This window comes from Notolabrus celidotus, chromosome 6, assembly GCF_009762535.1.
Source record: "Notolabrus celidotus isolate fNotCel1 chromosome 6, fNotCel1.pri, whole genome shotgun sequence".
NCBI classification, from domain to species: Eukaryota; Metazoa; Chordata; class Actinopteri; order Labriformes; family Labridae; genus Notolabrus; species Notolabrus celidotus.
In genome coordinates this window covers 34,289,832-34,311,333 of record NC_048277.1, presented here as the reverse complement: position 1 = coordinate 34,311,333, position 21,502 = coordinate 34,289,832, and the positions used below count along the sequence as shown (strand labels likewise).

Sequence of the window (21,502 nt, the reverse complement as noted above, 5' to 3'; positions counted from 1 at the left end):
GCAGAGGACATAAAAGTCTAATGGACAATAAATACAACACGTGAAGGAAGAAGTTCAACAAGAGGATAGCAGAGAGGGCAAATTAGTTTTTAATCTCTGAATCCTGCAGGGTGGCAGGCCGGAGGAAGCATCCTGAACCCTTTAAACAGAGGACGGCTGTGATCAGATCTGCAGTCCATTAGCTGTGCTGCAGACCTTGAATATCTTTGCTGAGGTACTTTTTTTTAAAAGTAGCAATGAAGAACGACTCTCTCTGACGAATCTCTCTGACCTCCTCCATACTGCCACACCCGTCCGCACCCTCAGATCCTCCTCCTCCATCCACCTCACTGTCCCCCCCCCTGCTCGCCTTGTTACCATGGGGAGCAGAGCGGCTAAGGCTCTGCTCCCCAGCTCTGGAACTCTCTCCCACCTGACCTCCGCAACACTGACTCACTCCCACATTTTAAATCCAAACTCAAAACCCATCTGTTTAAACTGGCTTACTCCATCTGACCACAACTCCTCTGTCCACTCACTTAAAACTTTTTAAATTGTGTATTATTTACTGTTTGTTATTTAAACTCTGTTTGTTTTTAATGTTGTAAGGTGACCTTGAGTGCCAAGAAAGGCGCCTATAAATAAAATGCATTATTATTATTATTAAGAAGAGACTTAAAGGTGACATATCACGCTTTTTTCATCAATATATATTGGTCTAAGAGGTCCCTAAAACATGTCTTTAAAGTTTGTGTTCAAAAAAACACTTTGAAATCAGATTTTGGTCTGCCTGAAAACCCCTCTTCTTCAGTCCTCCTCAGAACACTCTGTTTTCCCTCTGACCACGCCCCCTCAGGAAGCGGATGTGGCCTCGGCTCTCCAGCCCGTTGATCTAATGTTTACATGTTGGCTGAATATACACGGCTGCTCACAGATCGCGTTACTTCAACCCTCTGAATCTGATCCAGAATCTGATCCTGACAGAGAGGCGCCTGCAGCAGGACCTTTCTGAAGGATTGGTCACAGATTTAGTGTTTCGTGTTGTTTTATTTATCAGTATGTCGACGTGTGTCTTGGTGCAAAGCTACGAACATGTAGCTATGTGGCTATGCTAACAAGCGCTAGCACTTATCCACGATAAATAAAAATCATCCACTAGATCTTCAAATCTGCAGATGTGTGGAGTAAAACAGACCTCTACCAGAAAGGCAGCAGGACCTTTCTGAAGGATTGGTCACAGATTTAGTGTTTCTTGTTGTTTTATTTGTCAGTATGTCGACGTGTGTCTTGGTCCACAGCTACATCTACGACATGTAGCTATGTAGCTATGCTAACTAGCGCTAGCACTTATCCATGACAAATAAAAATCATCCACTAGATCTTCAAATCTGCAGACGTGGGGAGTAAAACCGACCTTTGTGTTTATTAAGACAGCCTACAACTAGCATGCCTCCCTCCTAAGCTCCTTGTTAGCACACATTTATGCAGGTAATGAAAAACGGAGGAGGGATTCAGTATTATTTTATACAGTCTATGGGCTGAACAAGCTCCGAGCTCTGACTCCGTGACAGACCGGATATTGTTGTGACGTAACAAAAACACTGAAGTCTGAAACGGCTCGTTTCACACACATTTACAGAAAGGTGGAGAAATCAGAACAGGGGCAGAATGGATTTTTTTCATTCTCGGGGGGTTTGTAGACATGCCAGGGACACATATTTCAGGTAGAGAACCATTAAAAAGTCCATTTTGCATGATATGTCACCTTTAAAGCATACACCTGCTTCATGAGCAAACACTGACAGTCTATTCGCTATGAAACAATCAGAGTTAGTCCATCCTGATATCCTGATCTATTGTGTGACCCTAGCTGAGATGATTGAGTACTTAGTTTGAGTCAACATTTCTTACACCAGGGCACTTAAAGGTCAACAACACCTTTGAGTACCTTTTATCTTTGGCGTGTGAGCGTTTCATAAGAGGGAGATTTCCCTTCAAGAGGTCTATAATCAGACTAACAACTTCACAGCAGCATGATAGCTGAAACCGTGTGTGGTGTTATCCTTTGAATATTTCATAGCATCGTCAAAAACAAAACAAGCAGGCCTGAGAATGATTCAGAGACTGAAACCAGCGTGTAAAACCCCTCCTGAATGTCTTTGGTACGGGTCACAATAATCCTCAGTCTTTTCTGTAGGAGGGTTTAAATGCCAGCACGATTGCTTTGTCCCTGTGGTGACACTCTTACCTTTGACATTCTGATTCAAATCAGGCTGCTATTGTACTGGAAGGGTAAACATTTGGCTGTATAACATTTCCCTGAATGCATGACTGATTGTTGTACGGCAGAGGTGAAGGAGACACTCACGTGTTTCGAGAGGTTGTCGCTCTTGCAGTCCAAATCGTACCTGCGGAGAAAAAGAGGAGAGATGACACATCAGAGCCCGGGTGCCGTGATAGGCTGAGAGGTTTGAGCAGCAGGTCTGTGGAGTCAAAGAAATGCCACGAGTGGAATGAGAAGACGAAGTGACAAAAGATTCTCTCGCTCATCAGTGCTCATTAATGCGAGACACTTCTCTGCTAATCACTGCAAAGAAGCTGTTCAGGGTCAAAGTGGGCTGATTATGACTAAAGCACCGAAAGCTTCACTGATCCCATTCCCTGCCTGAGGGGAGGACAGTGATACCTTTACAGATGAGTTCTTAAACTGAACTGAGCAGAGACAAAGGTTTGCTATGCAGTTAATGCAACACGCTCATTTTAGAGTCTAGGTAAAGTCAAAACAATCAAACATGACTCGGTCACATGCCTCCAGCTGTCCGGTGGTTCTGCTTCGTGCTTGGTTCTGAAAACAAAACCGGTGTTGGCGGACGACAGAGCACGTAGTGGATCTGGTGGATGTCCAATATGAGACTAAAGAAAATGTGCTAGGGAGTGAACGCAGTGTGAATTTGAGAACAGTCTGACTCTGAGGGTCATTTCTTGACACACGGCCTTGACTTGCATTCTTTTTTTTCAGCAGGCACACGCACTCATACATCCTGAGTCAAGGTAAGAAGACATTAGTCTTGCCAGAGCAGGGTCACTGTCAGAGGCCATGGTTCTAGCTTGACAAGCAAAACCAATACTTCTGCAAGCTTCATGAGCCAATGAAGGCTTAGAGAGGACACAACAGGTTGCTTTGGTACCAGAGAGAATTGAAGCCAATGAGGTAGTGTGCAGTTCATCAAGTGTCCACTTGAGGCTGGCTGCAGAAACACCAGATACCACATACACACCCATTCAAAAAAGATGATCTTTACAACAGAAATGAACATGTTTACAGCCTGGTACAAAAAAACAAGTGTAGTCTGGATAGCTGGACACTGTACCGGCAATTTCAAAGATATTAAGATTATGAATTTTCCATTATAAGAGGCACAGCTGACTTGATTGACAGGCAGGAGCACTAGCTGTTGGCGAGGAGGCTAAAAGTCCGCCTCTTTACCCCACACTAGCTCAACAGAAGTCATGTTGGGTTCAGCATTTCTAATATGGCACCCGCCGATGATTGGCTTCAAAACAGTGCTGCAGAAACAGATGAGTGATGTCAAGGATACTACATCCATTTATCATACAGTCTATGTTTGGCACTGGTGGTGTCTCTCTGGAGATGGACATTTAAACAACATATACTATGAAAGCATAACCAGGAAAGCCTTTTGGTTGATAACTAAGTGGATGTTACAATGTTACAAGACCAAGAACAAGAACAACACAAGCAAAGATCTAGACAAGAGGAAACAAGATCAGTAAGAGTAACAAAGTGCTTCAAGTCCATTTGGGTGCAGGTACTGCCAAGCAGTGTAAAGGCAATGCACAAAAGTAAGTAAGGAACATCTACAATGAAGCAACCAAACAATTTAAGACCTTCCATTATCATCATCAACAATTAACTTGTCATCACCACAATAACTACTAAAGTACCAAGTGCTGGGTCACTCCAGAGCTGAACACAGATTCCCAGAGTAGATTTAAGATCATCTTTATGGTCCCATAAGGAGAACATTGTTTTGTACACAGAAGCAGGAGCTCAAAGAACGAGACCATACACAAGGACGACATCAACGATAAAATCAGACTTAAAATGTCCAGAAATTTCAAGACTAACAGGGTGGACATATGCCAAAGATTCAACTTGTTTATTGAATCCTCATTAATAAGATCAGTAACTGAGCTTATTTCTTAAAACATCAAAGATTGAATGTTTATTTTGGGGTATTTTTGAAAAAGCTGTTGGATTGTTTGACCTGGAAACTCCAGTTTCACCCAAATTTGGGAACAAGTCTCTGATGCTTTTTACTGACTTCATGAAACAGACTTTTTCTCAGCTCTAGGACCTCACAGCAGAAACATCTAAACACTGCATCCAGTATTCTTTGCATTGCTATAAGGTAGTAAACTTCTCTCACAGTGCAACCTGGATACAGAGTTCCAGTTGTACAGCATGGAAATAGGTTATGATGTGCTCCCTGTTGTTTGTCTATTTTTATAACACATTACGTAACATCTGTATGTTTATTCCAGCGTATCTCTGATAGCCGTGATCTGTTTGTTGACATGTGAATCTATATTTGCATCTGTATGTTTGTTTCGGTCCTGAGCATGTGTGTGTGTGTGTGTGTGTGTGGAGCGCTGCTGACAGGCGGAGTCAAACTCCCCGTCCATGTCAACACACTGGACCAATTAAGTCGATTCTGATTCTGATTCTGACGGGACAGTTGGCAGATATCTGGGATGCCACTTTGGATGAAACTTTACAGAGGAAAGCGTCTCGCTGCTCCACTCTAGCATGTGAATTGCATTTGGCCAAAGCAGAGTGATATAGTGTTTGATTGCTTGCATGCCTTTATCCAAGCTCAGAGGAATGATGCATCTCATCACTGCGTTCACACTTTCTGAAACACTGATCCCTCCAACTGAGCTTTCACAGCAACTTTTCATGGATGAAATCGCAGAGAACAAGGCCATTATTTCAGGCTGCGAGAGTGAGCCAATGCAAGCACATTGCTCTATTGTTGCTGGGTTTTAAAGCTTAGAATCAACTTAATAAAGAAATAAATCATCATTTTCTCAGTTTTCTGTTCAATATTTATAAGTGGAGCATGTTTTGTACATTTTTTTACTCTCTGTTGTATAAATCTACCCTCTAATCTCTCTGAAACTAGATTAAACATCTTTAAATGACAAGTATTCTGATTGCTTTATATTGCAGTTTCTTTCCAAGCATCTTAACTTTGTGCTTGCTTTCAGAGGTTACTTACTTTAACTCTTCCTGTCCCTTTAAAGTTACTAACCATAGACCTTTCTGGAGTCCCTGAGCTCCCTTGTCTCGTAGGTTCCTCAAAGTCGCTGCCGTAGACTCCAGCGGTCACAACTAATACTATCCGTCTCTTCACTATCATCTCTCTCTCTCTTAATCCCTTCTATCCCTCTTTCCAATCCCAATACGGTCTCAGCAGACGTGTGTCTAACATGAGTCTGGTTCTGCTCGAGGTTTCTGCCTGTTAAAGGAAGAAGAGCTCCCTTGTCCTATAGGTTTACTCTGGCCGGCTGCTGTGGACGTTCCAGACTCCAGCTGCTACAGCTACCATCTGTCTCATCACTATCATCTCTCTCTCTCTTCATCTCCCTCTATCCCTCACTTCATCACAGTCTCAGCAGATGTCTGTCTAACATGAGTCTGGTCTTGCTCGAGGTTTTTGCCTGCCAGACTCCAGCGGCAACAGCTACTACTACTACTACTACTACTATCCTTCTCATCGCTATCATCGCTCTCTCTCTCTCTTCATCTCCTCTATCCCTCTCTCCAACATGGTCTCAGCAGATGTGTGTCTAACATGAGTCTGGTCCTGCTGGAGGTTTCTGCCTGTTAAAGGAAGTTTGTCCTTGCCACTGTAACTTCCTAAATGCTGCAAAGTGCTCTGCTCATGGTGGATTAAGATGAGATCAGACTCAGAGTACTGTCTGTAAGATGGGACTGGATCTTATCCTTATCTTATCCTCTTGATGTTGGGTCTTTGTTAATAATAGAACACAGAGTACGGTCTAGACCTGCTCTGTTTGGAAAGAGTCTTGAGATAACATTTGCTGTGATTTGGAGCTGTGTAAATAAAGATTTATTGCTTGAGATGAAATGTGTAGACATCAATCTATCACATGCAGAGTCCTAGAGATCCAGTACTGCCTAAAGTGAAAAAGTATTTGCTGCACAGTAAGTGAACTCCAACATAGTCTGGCTCAAAACGAATGCAGCAAAATCCAACACATTACATTCGTCTTCACTGCTACACCTCACAACCACATTAACCACAATGCAACACAACTGTTGTGTTCTGCCAAGAGCTGCAGACGAAGCTGAAAGCCCGAAGCCGAGGAGAGGAGTGGGCTACAGAAAGCTTGTGTCTCTCTGATTTCACACCGACAGATTCAGTTTGTTTATCTGACTTGATGTCTTTGGATCTGAACGACACTGAATGTCCTCAAGTGACATTTCACAGGTCAGCCCTCTGCAGCCATGACAGGCTCTTAGGGAGTACACACTAATACAGTGGTGTTGAGCACTGAAAGCAGATATGGTGCCTCAATTTGGTGGCCAAAGTTTGTCTTTGGTGGCCTGAATTTAAGCTTCACCAAAACAATAAAGAAAGGTAGTTTGAGGCCTTAATGTAATGCAGGCTTAACAGGACAAAAATAAAAAAGTAATGTCAATGTACTTTATTATCTTAAAGGGTTACTCTTGTTTAATCTCTTACACCCGCAACATACAGATGCCTTTGCCACTAACATGCTTTTTTGCTCCCTTGTTCCCCTGACATTGTGTTTAATTCAGATATGGCAACTATAAAATAATCCTACAATTACAATCACTCTAAATGTTGAATAATAGATCATGAGGTACCTTTCGTGAAGTGTAGAAAAACACAAGTTTAAGATGTACAGATTTGTCTATTTGATGTCATCATGTTATTCACAGTCAGCGCTAGCTTGACTTGAGTTCTTGAATGTCCAAATGTCCAAATTAGGGATGTAAATTTCAAGTATTTTCTGTGAGCGATCTTTGGAAATGTTAACGCTCAATTATCAATAAATCATTTTTTAAAAATGTAATGTTTTCCATGTCAAAAATAATGCCAAATGCATTTTTTCCCCTGAATAAAATTTTCATTCACGACACAATGTATATAACTGACAGTATTGAATATCTACGGATCATGTTGAGGTGTTCAAAATGTTAAACATGCTGAAAATCAACGTGTGGAGCAGGCTCATAATCTCTGCGGACATACAGTCATAAAAGTGATGGCTCAGACTTCAACAAGAGAACTGAACAGAAACAAATTTTAGACTCACAGAGTCCAGTTTTCTGTCTACTCGTTCTTATTGAGAAAAATAAGCATGTGAACGTGGTCAGGTGTCAGCTGGGAGAGCAACCGGGTCAAAATCAGTCCAGCGGCGGAGAAAAAAAGCGCTCGTGGAGACCTGTCACTCAGCTGTGCACAACACCTTCAGTCAGCTGATTCACATCCAAACATGCTTTAAACTTAAAACAACTCCCTGATAGCTGAACAAAAAATGAGACCACATGATATTTGTTCCACGTGATAGAAAATCGAAACAAAAAAATGTGTTCGAGTAAGTTCAATCAATTAATCGATACTCGATTAATTTTTTACATACCTAGTCCAAAGGCAACAGATCAAGAGGACACTAATCTAATTCCTGATCTTTTGTTGTTGCAGAGCAGGAGCAGAGGCATGTGGACGTCAACCTGCAAGGAGGACTGAAGACTGGTGGTGCTAGCTCTGCAAATTGGGGGCGGCAGTAGCTTAGTCCATAGGGACCTGGCTTGGGAACCGAAGGGTCGCCGGCTCGAGTCCCAGTATGGACAAAGTTTGGCAAGTGGACTGGTGGCTGGAGAGGTGCTGGTTCACTTGCCTTGGCACTGCCGAGGTGCCCTTGAGCAAGGCACCGAACCCCCAACTGCCTAGAGTGTGCTGGTTGATGGCAGCATCCTCACTCTGACATCTCTCCCTAAGTGCATGTCCACTGCATGTTTGTGCATTGTTTGTATATACCAAAAACTGTGTGTGTAGCATGACTGAAAAATAACACGAGTGAAAAAACTAATAAAGTACCTTCTTCTTCTTCTTCAAATAGTAGCCACACTCTCCAAACCAATTTGACATATTTTACCTGCAGACTCTTTGATCCTGTGTTTAGCCATGTTAGATAAATTGTGCTGAATTCAGACTGTCTTCTGAGAGCTTGCTGACTTTCAGACTAGTCTGTTTGTCGGCACTTAACTTTCCATTTAAACAACCAGAAGAGAAGTCGCTTCCCTAATCTCAACTCCTCTGGCTTGCAGACTTCTCCATCTCATACTTGAGCAACCACCCAGATCCATACGTAACAGCTACACCATGCAAACCATGCCACCCACTCACATCTCTGCAGAGCAATTCATCCAGCTTTATTTACTTCTATATAACCCGTAATCTTCCTTGGTGCCTCAGGTGTGGGTCAATATGTGTGTGTTTGTGTGAGCGAGTGTGTGTGTTTTGCGCGCAGCAGCGTGCAGCGGAGTGTGTTAAAGGGAGAGCCTGAGCGTTCCTTTCTGCAGACAGCATGCCATGTACAATAAGGTGCCTGCTGACAAAACCGGGAGACGCTGTGTGTCACTACAGGAGGGGGAGCCTTTCGATACAGCGCTGCTACTACTAATATAATTCCATAAGAAGCAAGAATACATGCTGCCGCTACGCAATGTGCCCTCGGCTAAATGCACAGGTGCGCTTTGTGTTCCATTCGTCACTCCCAATTGTTCATAAATGATTCATTTAATCTTATTTAATAAGGAGAAACCCAAAGAGAGGCATGGGAGTGAAGGAAACACATGCTTCTGATGTATGATTCGGCAGCTTATTTTCACCCACACACCTATAGACGCACATCAGAGTGTGTGCAGGAGTACATGTCCCACGGCGCCTCGTGAGTGCACATTTGTTTTGTGTGACTGAACGTGAGCGTGTGTGTGTGTGTGTGTGTAAGTGTGTGTAAGTGTGTGTGTTTATGAGGGTGACATCACTCTACATGTCACTGGGCCAAACAGGATTTCTTTTGGTCCTGTGCTGTCAGTCTAGTGATGGGGGGAGGGGTGGTTGTGGTGGTTGTGGTGGTGGTGGTGGTGTGGAGGGGGGTTGGGGTGCTCAGAGCTCAGTTTGAACTGAGCAATGATGACTAATGATGGCACACAAACAAACGAGGCCGGGGAGGCAGCAAACAACAGTCGACAGCACACTGACACATGAGCTCTATTTCTTCACAGCTTTATGAAACCTTCAGAGAAGCCTTCATACCCGCTGACACAACATGCCATTAAACCCTCATTCTAAATCGGCGCTGTTTTATTTGTCCTGACTAATTATCTGGAACACAGTTTTTGTACATAAATCAAATAATGCTATAAAAGGAAGGAACTGATACTACTTTAATCTTTGAGGTTAATTCCACTGATTAACAGCCACTTGGACTAAAAACATCGGCTAAATGAATGTAATGAACATTAACTCGAGGGATAAGGGTTCAGTGGTTTCACCGTTTAAGCTACTCAGTGGTAAAAATGTGTCCTCTGCTGAGCAACATCTATTTCACTACAAAGTAATTCTACTGTACTCTTGTTATTCTTGCATGATCGTGCACGTCTCTCGCGAGAACACATGATTCCTGCATGATCTCACAATAACAGATGCATTGAAAGGTGACATGATTTCTGCATACATGGATGTGTTATCAGTCAGGTGCAGTCTAATGTGAGGAGTTTTTTTCTGTACGTGTGGATGTTTCAATGCAATGGTCAACACAAATATCATCGTAGCACTGTTACTTTAACACATAATAACCGGTGTCATGAAGGAAGATTTGGGCCATAACTCAAACTCCTGTAAGAGATATAAAAATGATGTGATTGTTGATACATTAGTATGCAGTCTTAAAAAGTAAGACTCTAAAATCATTCTCAGATCTCACATTACAAATGATAGTCAGAACTTCTGCAATCAAATGTGTAAAAATACATCAAGCGCACATTGGCGTCTATCATACTTATAATTCCAGGAAATAACTACTGGGAAATGGTTCAGAATTTAATTCTTGTCTTAATCTATTTATACATTTTTCTTATTTAGTCTTGGTTATTGTTTAAAGGATAGAAGGCAAACCACAAGAATAAATCTGACGGTGTGATTTGAGGGAAATGCTCGTGCTGGTTTCCTCTATCATGTTACATTTGTGAGCGCTGTATCTGCACTAATGTTGAACTATAAAACAGCAGTCTTCCTTTCCACTCTATACTCACTATTCTACTCACTAGTGAGCAAAAGTCTGCTTCCAGTTATCTGCATTCTCATTACATTACGATCATCATTGATCCGTGATCCGTACGGATGCCTCTCCACGGTTTGGCACGGACGTGGTCCGCGGATCAGTTGATGAAAAAAGTTGCGCATGTTCACGTGATGACCGCATGTTCAATCCACCCTCACTCGTCAAGCGCAGCTGTTGTCATGGCAAGTGGAGGAGCAGAGGAACTTGAAAACCCTCCTGCATCTTGTAAGTCACATGTATGGGAGCATTTTGGGTTTCCCTGTGAAATACACTGAATGCTGAATGTGCTTGAGCCACGTTATGAAATTGCGTTGCGCACCCACTAGACCAGAGGCCATCAATACGGGGCCCGCGGGTCGCATCCCGCCGCCTATTTATGGCCCCCGAACTGTTATTCCTTCACTCTGTGTTCTGGTCGGGTCACCGTGTGTTTGGACTTGTCTCCATGTCAGATACGCAGACAGGCTGTTACTGGGTCTCTTAGAGTCCACTGCTGCGAGTGCAATTTTTAACTTTCACTTTGGTTTATGGAGCGGTTCACATATTGGCACTTTGCCAGCTGTAGGACCTTAGAATGCACGAAAACGGTGTGTTCCAAGTTTGCAGCTCAAAGAAAAGTGGACGGTGAAAATCAGCAAATGAAAGAAGAATGGAGTGAAACTTTTGAAGTTCCTCTGCTCCTTCACTTGCCATGCCATGAAATGCAGTGAATGAGGCAGGACTGGGCCCACAGATAGGGTGCTTTGCACAAGCAGTACATTTTGGGTTGAATCTTGTTTTTATTTAATGGGCAAATGTTTACAAAAACAGGGTTTTACAAAATAAATGGAGGACAAAGTAAAAATTTTGTTTTTTTTGTTTTTTTTTTGCTGATCCGAAAAATGATCCGATCCGTGACTCAAAACCGTGATCCGATCCGAACCGTGAGTTTTTTGATCCGTTGCACCCCTACAATATATATTAAAAAGGGACGCCATAAATATACACTCACTGTGACGCCAAAAGTTTTAGAGCTCCCCCTGCTGACTGGCTGCAGTACATGTCATAAACCCTGCCTCCCCTTTGTTAACAGATGGCACATGGAATTTTGCCACACAAAGTGTTACAGTACCATTCTGTATTGATTTTTTCCCCTGAACCTCTATAGTCCACAATCATTGTAATAACCAGATACTTTGTTTACTAATATTGTTGTGTATAAATTTCTGTTTCAATTCAGATTCTTGATAACTTGCTCTCTAAAGTTACTCCAGTCACATTGTTCTTCTGTTCCTTCAGGGAGGTCATTTCACTTAATATCGAGGTCTAATCCAATTTGCCACCCTTGATTAGACACCCACCCAGCCAGGGGGCTTTTACTGGCTCCAGTTAGTATCTCAAGTTTCAACACCACCAAATGAAAAAAAGAAGAAGAAGAAGTGAAGCTGGGAAAATGAGCGCCAGTGAGATGAGGGTGAACAGGATTTCCAAGCACAGAAAGCACCAGAGGAAGAAAAGTGTGTCGTGGCTTCGGGGTCTAAGGGTAAAGAGAGCGTGGGATGGTTCAGCAGCAGCTATACTGGCGGTTTGTGGGGAGTTTGGTGCTGTCTGGCTGTGTGGATATCCTGAGGGGATGTGAAGCACTGAGTGGAAGGGAGGGAGGTGGAGGTAATGATGGGCTGCGGGAGCTGCAGGAGCTACAGTAAGAAAAAAAGACTTCCAGACCTCAGGACAGAGGCTGAGGAGAGCAGGAGTAACCACTGGTTCTGTAATGAGGAATGTGAGAAAGGTGTGCGTGTGTAGTGCAGAAGACTGCCTCAGTGGCAAAGTGTGAATGTGTGTGTGAAATAGTGTGTGTGTATTTTGGGAGATTTCTTGTTCCGAGGGCAGGCAAGTGTGTTTGTGTGTGTGTGTGTGTGTGTGTGTGTGTGTGTGTGTGTGTGTGTGTGTGTGTGGGCTGAGGCGAGTCGTGTCCTCGCTGTGAGTTATCGTAGCATAGGGCCATCAGCCCAGAGGACAGAAGTGGGGCCTGATGCTCTCCCACTCACAACGTGCCCCCCTGCAGGCAGCACACACACACAAAAACATACACATGAACACACAAAATCCATCTTTCTCCATCCTTTCTCTGCAACGCGTGTCAGTGTTTGAAATCCTGCAAGGTTCTCCTGCAAAGTCTGCACTACAAAATCTGTAACGCACATAAATACACATGCACCTGCAACAAGAAAACACACAGAGAACGAGGACCTGCGCACACACTTCAACACACAAGCTCAGAGAACCTAAATATAACACCAATTAATCAAGAACACAAAACGCTGAGCAGGCATTCTCACAAACACAGACATGAAAACACACACACACACACTCACGCCCTTAAAATAGCACAAATATGCTGAAACACACACACAAACATACAAATATAGCATATTCCTGATAGGGAAAAAAACAAAGTGCCTGATTGTGCATAAACTTTCTTTACCTGGCCACAACATCCAGGTTAAATAACATGCACACACACACAAACACACTCATATGCAACCATCAGCCAGCTTGCATCTCCCCTTGACCTTCACTGTAACCTCCCACAGCTAATGAGCAGCGTGCGGCCGCACTGACAGACCGACAAGTAAACAAACAAAAGAGGCGTTTCATATTTCATGAGCTACCACGGGAAAATACAGTAAATATGTGCGCGTCTGGAAACAGAGGAAACAGAAGATTATCATAATTGCTCAGACATGTCGACTTTTAGAGCTGCATGAGGAGAAATACATGACTTTTTAAACTTAAACAGAGACATAAATCAAAATACAGGTGAAACTACTGCAGCAGAGACACGGCTTAGATAATCCTTCTTTAGATAGACGAAAGTCACTGTCAACAGTAACAGACAGAGTCTCAGTGAAGAGGAGATCTGCAGCTTAAAGATGGGGGTTGACATATTGGAAATTCGGACTAATCAAGGATCAGGCAAAGAGATGGAGTTGAGGCAAAATCCATACTTCCTGCAAACAGCTACATCTCGACCACCTATGCATAAGTATGCATGGCTCTTAAGGCTGATTTATACTTCTGCATCTCCCCTACGCAGCAGGGGCTGACGCGGACATGAGCCCCACATACTTGTGCGTCGGTGTGTCTGTGTCGCGCAGCAATTCTAAGCGTTTTAATATAAACTTTAATGTTTCCAAAGCTTCAACATTGGCGACACTTTGCAACACCAGAGGCTGCAGCTTGGATACAATATGATACGATGCGATACGACACGATGCGATACGATACTAATACTATACTATACGGTACGGTACGGTACGGTATGGTATGGTATGGTACGATACAATATGATACGATACGATGCAATACGATACGATACATTACGATACGATATGGTACATTAAGATACATTAAGATGCCATACGTTACGATGCAATACAATACGATAGATTATGGTACTGTACATTACGATACAATACTATACAATACGATATATTACGAAATGATACATTAAGATAAGATACTCTACTATGCAATACGATATTTTACGATATGAAATTATACAATAAATGACGGTACGATACGATACATTATGATACAATATGACAAATTACAATAGGATACGGTACATTCCGATTAAATACGATACATTACAATAAGATAAGATAAGATAAGGTAAGATAATAATAATGGAAGCGGGCCAGTAAAGGCTGATTTATACTTCTGCGTTGAATCAACGGTGTACCCTACGCCGGGGGTCCGCGTAGCTCCCGTTCCTACGCCGAGGCCTACGCACGTAGCTGACGTGCACCTCCTCCAAAATGTAACTCCCCGTAGAGCCGACGCGGACCGCAAGCTCTGTGATTGGTCCGCTCGGCGGCTTTGTCTTTCCCGCATTTACAGCACTTCCAGGATCCCGGACATCGGCCGCACATCGGCCGTGTATTTCATCTCCTCCTCTCTATTCTTCATGTAATCATGTCTGTATGATAAACAGCAACATGTATCAGCTGTAGATTAACAGAACACGCTCTGAAACTCTGTGGAAAAGTAAACAGAGATCGTAACGGGACCGGAAGCAGGCGGCCGGCTATCAGAGAGACCGCACTGCCCTCAGGCGTTTCGGCGGAGAATTGCTGCGCGACACGGACACATCGACGCACAAGTATGTGGGGCTCATGTCCGCGTCAGCCCCTGCTGCGTAGGGGAGACGCTGAAGTATAAATCAGCCTTAACATCTCTGCAGACCCCTCACACCCTAGACACTGACTTTTCAAACTCCTCCCCTCCGGTCGGCGCTACAGAGCTCTGTATGTAAAAACATCCAGACACAGGAACAGTTTCTTCCCCCAGGCCGTCACACTGATGAACACTTAACACTGTGTCATAAACTTGCTACCTCATGGACAGAGCCACCTTCATCCTTGCACTATTGCACGTTATCATGTTTGTCTATTGTTTCTTTTATTGCACTCGTGCCTTTTGTACTTAGATATATATTTTATATGTTTTTTATTAGTACTTGATTTTTAGTGTCTGTCTATTTATGTTTGTACAGGGAGTACGCAAAAATCTGTTCTTTTTATTCTTGAGATACATTGTAATTAAAGTTCTTTCTGATTCTCTTTCTGATTTCTGAATAAATATTCAATAATCCAATAAATTCTGATTTGCAGTGAGATCACTATCACTCGATCATCTCGGTTTTAGCCTTGCATGTTACAGGCTGATTGACATGAATCTATATATTCACATAAGCCAGATTTAAATGAGTTAATGAAAGCAGGCTCATGACCATAGGTGAGGGTTGGAACGTAGACCGACTGGTAAATCGAAAGCTTTACCTTCCGGCTCAGCTCCCTCTTCACCACAATGGTCCGATACAACGTCCGCATCACTGCTGACGCCACACCAATCCCTCACCTATGGTCATGAGCTGTGGGTCATGACTGAAAGGATCAGATTGCAGATACAAGCGGCTGAAATTAGTTTTCTGCGAAGGGTGTCTGGGCTCGGCCTTAGAGATAGGGTCAGGAGCTCGGACATCCGGAGGGAGCTCGGAGTAGAGCCGCTGCTCTCGCGTCGAAAGGAGTCAGCTGAGGTGGTTCGGGCATCTGATAAGGATGCCTCCCGGACGCCTCCCTTTAGAGGTGTTCCGGGCACGTCCAACTGGGAGAAGGCCCCGGGGTAGACCCAGAACGCGGTGGAGGGTTTATATCTCCCGCCTGGTCTGGGAACGCCTCGGGATTCCTCAGGAGGAGCTGGAAAGTGTCGCCGGGGAGAGGGATGTCTGGGTCAATTTGCTTGGACTGCTACCCCCGCGACCCGACCCCGGATAAGCGGAAGAAAATGGATGGATGGATGAAAGCAGGACGATACAGTTAGATGATGCTGTCAAAGAAAAGGAACAGTAGAAGTAGTTTGACTACAATTGCCTGTTGTATCGCTCCCACGCCAGGAGAAGGAATGTCATCTGGACAACAAGAAGCTTATAACCCTGTTTGTTAGTATTTCCTGTGCGGTCCATCTGCCTGCTGTTTAAATCTGTGTGAAAGGAGGCGTGAAAAGGAAACACTCTAAAGGTGCTTTGGAATTAACACAAGGAAATAAAGACAGCATCATTTGAAAACTGATGTGGCACAATAACTTTACATAATTGCTGGAGGCCATTATTATTATTCTCTAATCCTTTCTCTGCCTTGTGTTCCGGTTTTTAAACAGCTTTGTTCATACCTTTAATAACGAGCATTTGAGTCCACAAAGTGCCTGCTTCAATTCTTTCAGGGCAGCCTCAAAGACCAGAGTCTGTTCCACCAAAATGACCTCAATAACCATTTCCTTCAGGTGGTCATTTTCAGCAATTGTCCTTATTCTACATTCATAACATAATATGAACTTTAAAGTTAACTATCCGTACCACGGATTTCATTTCCCTGGATGCTGAATCTTTTAGCTAAATTTCTGGAGGTAGTAGGACACATTAAGAGTTTTTAAAGTTAGGGAACATTAAACCCATGCTCTAAAGTGCACACACTTTTAAAGAGTGATGGGTTCATTTTGCTCCTAACACCACAAATGAACACAACTGGGAGTGAAAATGCACATCGCAAATTACGTTTACAAATTATCCGACAAATAAGGCGCATGAAAGTCGAGAACATAATGGGGCCAAAAAATGAGCTGTGAGGAACCCCAGAGGTGCTTGTTATCTGCTGTGGTAACTTAAGCCTCTCCTGTTTTAACAGAGCCGGTTCTGTTAGAGCAGCGAGGTCTGATGGAGCTCTGCGCTGACCCAGAGATACCCACCCAGTGCTTACGGCAGTCAATTAAAATTGTATGATCAACTGTGTCAAAAAGCCTCACTTAGTCCTGAAAGAATTAAGAACAAGCAATCTCCTGCATCAGCTATTCCAAAGAGGTCATATGTTACTTTCATGAGGGCATTTTGTTTGTGCGGTATCACACCCAAAACATGATTCAATTTTAAAAATGATAAACCCAGTCGCATGCTGCTAGGGAGGATTGTGAGGCCGTTTTTTGTTGGTGTTGAATCAAAAGGACTGAAGTGAGATCACACTCATTGCAAAATACCAAGAGAATGATTCACCGTTTGCACCTGGCCGTGTTTTTCTCGCAGCGTTGTATGAATGGGATGAATTCAGATGGAAACGATGGTGAAAAAGTGGCATGAAGACTTGTCTTTTATTTAAAAGGGAGAAGACTTACATCTCCCCCTGCACTGACCATGAATATTTCAGTCTTGGCTTAACTTTGCTCCACACAGAGCACCACTCTCACCCACTCCTTTACAACACACAGAGAGACACACAGCAGCACTGTCGCCATGCAGAAGTCAACTGTGAACTCACAGGTCAAAGCGGAGGTTCTGCCGCTCCTCGAAGAAGTAGTCCAGGATGAATTTGCGGACAAAGTCGGGGTTGAGGGTGTTGTCTATGACTTCTGTCCTGCCGAACTAGAAGAGAGATGGACGTGTTTTATTCGTGAAGACAAACGGCACACCAGAACAATAGAAACCCTGTTATTGTAAAGCAGCTTTGTGAAAGTTGAACATTTAATTGAGTGTGTGCACAAACCCAAGTGGACACTTTACACTGAAACAGGAGAGGAAGTGTTCAGAGAGTCAGAGCGTAGGCGTTCTGAATGAATCATCGAGAAGTATGTCAAAACGTGAGGTCAATGAGGAGGAGAGAGTATGATGCATTTCAGATAAACTGTAGGTCAAGGAGGCCGCCAGCAAGCTCTCGTTTATCTACGAGTGCTTGCGTCCTAAATCACATACTCATTCACTACTCCATACTCCCACCCATAGACTATATAAAACATGGACGCAACCTCAATGTTGAAGCCCATAGATTGAGCTCAAGCATCAACATCTGGCTGCTAGAATTGAAACCAATGGAAAAGTGTTAAAAACTGCAGTTCCTTGAGTGTCCACTTGAGGCTGGCTCTGGAAGTACCGGAAACCACATACACATCAATTCAAAAAAGCTGATCTTTACAGCAGAAATAAACATGTTTACAGCCTGATACAAAAAATAGAGTGCAGTCTGGATAGCTCATTACTCGATCGGCACACACTGTACGGGGTGAATTTTATTATATGTGGCAATTTCAAAGATATTAAGATTACGAGTTTTCCATTATGAGAGGCACGGCTGACTTGATTGACAGGCGGGAACACTGTAGCTCCCTCTTTATATCACACTAGCTCGACAAAAGTTAGGTTGAATTCAGCATTTTCAATATGGCACCCACCAACGATTGGCTTCAAATCAGCGCTTCAGAAACAGATGGGTGACGTCACGGATACAACGTCCATTATCTATACAGTCTACCTTTTGGTTGACCTAGCAAGAGGCAAAGATGTGGGGTTGAGGCGGTTTGGCCTTTGGCCTCTTGGCTAACAGCTTCAAAGGACATGCCTGTCAAGTTAGCTGTACTTTAGATTCTGCAAAACTCGTAATCTTAATATCTTCAAATCGATTGAGTTATAAAAAATGTCAACCTCTGTACAATGTGAACAAATAGAGAACTGGGCTTTTTGGACTGAAACCATTTTTTTCTATACCAGGCAATAAACAGGAATATTTCTGCTGTTAAGATGGACATCAGCTGCTTCAGACGTGCCAGACTCCAACTACTACTATCCGTGACATCACTCTCTCTCTCTCTCTCTCTAAATCTCCTCTAGCCATCTTTCCAACCTCAACTCGGTCTCAGCAGATGTGAGTCTAACATGAGTCTGGTCTTGCTGGAGGTTTCTGCCTGTTAAAGGAAGTTTATCCTTGCCACTGTAACTTGCTAAATGCTGCAAAGTGCTCTGCTCACGGTGGATTAAAATGAGATCAGACTGAGTCCTGTCTGTAAGAGGGGACTGGATCTTATCCTGTCTTGATGTTGGGTCTTTGTTAATAATAGAACATAGAGTACAGTCTAGACCTGCTCTGTTTGTGGACGTGCCGGACTCCGGCGGCAACAGCTACTACCATTACAACTACTACTGTCCGTCTCATCAATATCATCTCTCTCTCTCTTCATCTCCCTCTATCCCTCTCTCCAACTCATTCTCAGCAGATGTGTGTCTAACATGAGTCTGGTCCTGCTGGAGGTTTCTGCTTGTTAATGGAAGTTTTCACAGACGTGCCAGACTCCAGTGGCAACTACTACTACTATTTGTCTCATCACTATCATCTCTCTCTTTTCATCTCCTTTATCCCTCTTTCCAACCCCAACTTGGTCTCAGCAGATGTGTGTCTAACATGAGTCTGGTCCTGCTGGAGGTTTCTGCCTGTTAAAGGAAGTTTGTCCTTGCCACTGTAACTTGCTAAATGCTGCAAAGTGCTCTGCTCATGGTGGATTAAGATGAGATCAGACTGAGTCCTGTCTGTAAGAGGGGACTGGATCTTATCCTGTCTTGATGTTGGGTCTTTGGTAATAGTAGGACATAGAGTACGGTCTAGACCTGCTCTGTTTGGAAAGAGTCTTCAGATCACATTTGTTTTGATTTGGCGCCATATAAATAAAGATTGATTGATTGACAATCTTTTACATTTTAACATGGGTGTCAATGAGGTTGCCTGAGCTTTTGGCACCAGCCTCAGGCAGACACTCAAGGAACTGCAGTTTTTAGCGCTTCCACATTGGCTTCATTGGAGGATGCTGCTTGTAAACTAACCTGGGGTTCATTGACATGATATAAAAGCGCAGCCAGATATAAAAGCACAACCAGACAATACTCAACATAACACCCGGTGAAGTTAACTCTGAATAAAACTTAAAGCATGCAGCTCAACAACGGCCTTGCATCAGTGTTAACAACAGAATGATAACAATATTGTATACGGTGTTTTTTAATTAAAATGGAACTAAATAAATAAATATAAAATAGTGTAGTTATAAGAAAATGATAAAAACAACCAATATGCTCATGACAGCTCATTTATTTGTCTCCAGTTAAAGGACAGTGGACTCCTGACTGTCATCTTCTTTGGAGAAAATTAACTCTCCCCCTTCAAAAGTCCTCTACTCTTTATAAAACAGCTTCTAGATTTTGGTGAAAGTATTAGAATCTAAGTAAACTGAAACTGGCACATTGAGGTTTTACTCAATATGGACTTTCTTTTTAAACTTAGGGCTAATGCTACCTGCAAACTGCACAGATGCAATCCTTGTAAATACCCTTTGTGACACAGGCTGATTGTCAGATGACCCGAGGATTACAAAGAGATTAAATACAAACAATAATATGAAGACATTCAGGTCCTTGTTTGTATCCCACAGACTGTAAACTAAGACAACCTGTGCAGACCTGGAGTTACATGACACACACTTTATTTACCTCACATGAGGAACAGTGCAGCGCTGCCATTAGATATTCTACATTTTCAAGAATAGGCTGCACGTGATGTGAAATTGCACAAAACAAGCAAACAGAACAACAGGAGTGAATGTTTCATGTGATGAATTCAAACCAGCCTAACTTTGTGCTTCAGAGGAAGAGAAGAGAGCATTACTCGCTGTGGTCTTATCATGAAGCACATATTGCAAGCCGGGTCATAGACCAGCCTCCATCAGTCTCACTGAAATGCTCCACTGGTTAGAAAAGATTCCCCCCACCCTGTACTCACCTCTCTCCACTCCCTGTTGGCTATTCCTTGTATGTACAGCACACAAACTGTTGAATGAGAAGAAGCAGAAGAGAGGGAGAGAGAAAAAACAAGAGCTGGTTAGATTGATTGAAGAGTATTTAACTGAATACACAACGCTGATAAGTCAGCTGAGAGCGTGTTCTTTCCCTGGACCCCGTCATGAAATGAAAAATCCCTAATTAAATGTCACTAGAACTTTGCCTTGCAGCATGATGATATTTCAGAGAGGGGGAGACGAGGGAGGAAGGGGGAGGAAGGGGACGGGGTTAGCGAGTGTCTGCGTGGGTGGAGGGATGTCCTCCTTATTGACATTCGAGCGTCTCAGTTCCAGGGAGTCTTGGAGTGTTTTCTGATGACGGACCACTAGTGATAACACAGCGATGCAATCAGCCGGCACTAAAATGACATTCAATGTGCTTTCTAGCAGCCTTTACTGTATTCACACACACATCCGTCACATGGCAGCGGCTCACAGCGGCTCACAGCGGCTCACAGCTCGGAGAACCCCTGGGATGAGACACTTGGAAATCTGTTTTAACTGGTAAAATGTTTACATGAGGGAAATGTGAGGGGTGGAAACACTGATGTAAGAGATAAACAACATTCAACTATGATTAAAATCTCTCTAAAATCATTTTGAATTGCATGATCCTCCCAAAAAGTATGCTTTGTGCGTTTGTCTTAATAAACCTGAAGGAGATAACCTTGTGAAATAAAGGATACACAGATTTGTAAGTTTGGGAAATTGTTTGCTGAAATAATAAAGAGCCAAACAGCAAAAAGCAAAAACTCAGCCTTCTGATAAAACACAATATCTACTGAGTAGAAACAAACACACCTCCGTCTCTGTGCTGTGAGGCTGCTGCTAACTGTTGCGTGAATATCACACCCCATGAGCAACACGGAGCGACCTGTTTCCGGCCATTCAACCTCAACAACAATAATGGTTT

General features: G+C 43.2%; 1 protein-coding gene across 1 annotated transcript in view; it reads right to left on the bottom strand.

Moving 5' to 3' along the window:
• LOC117814061 (copine-5-like) overlaps positions 1-21,502 on the bottom strand; it is a 141,494-nt gene that overhangs the window by 75,544 nt on the left and 44,448 nt on the right. Inside the window, exons 4-6 of the mRNA XM_034685170.1 lie at positions 20,532-20,578; positions 17,253-17,356; positions 2,348-2,387 (exon numbers count right to left, since the gene is read on the bottom strand). Coding sequence (XP_034541061.1) covers positions 2,348-2,387; positions 17,253-17,356; positions 20,532-20,578 — 191 coding nt within the window. The remainder of the gene's footprint in view (positions 1-2,347; positions 2,388-17,252; positions 17,357-20,531; positions 20,579-21,502) is intronic.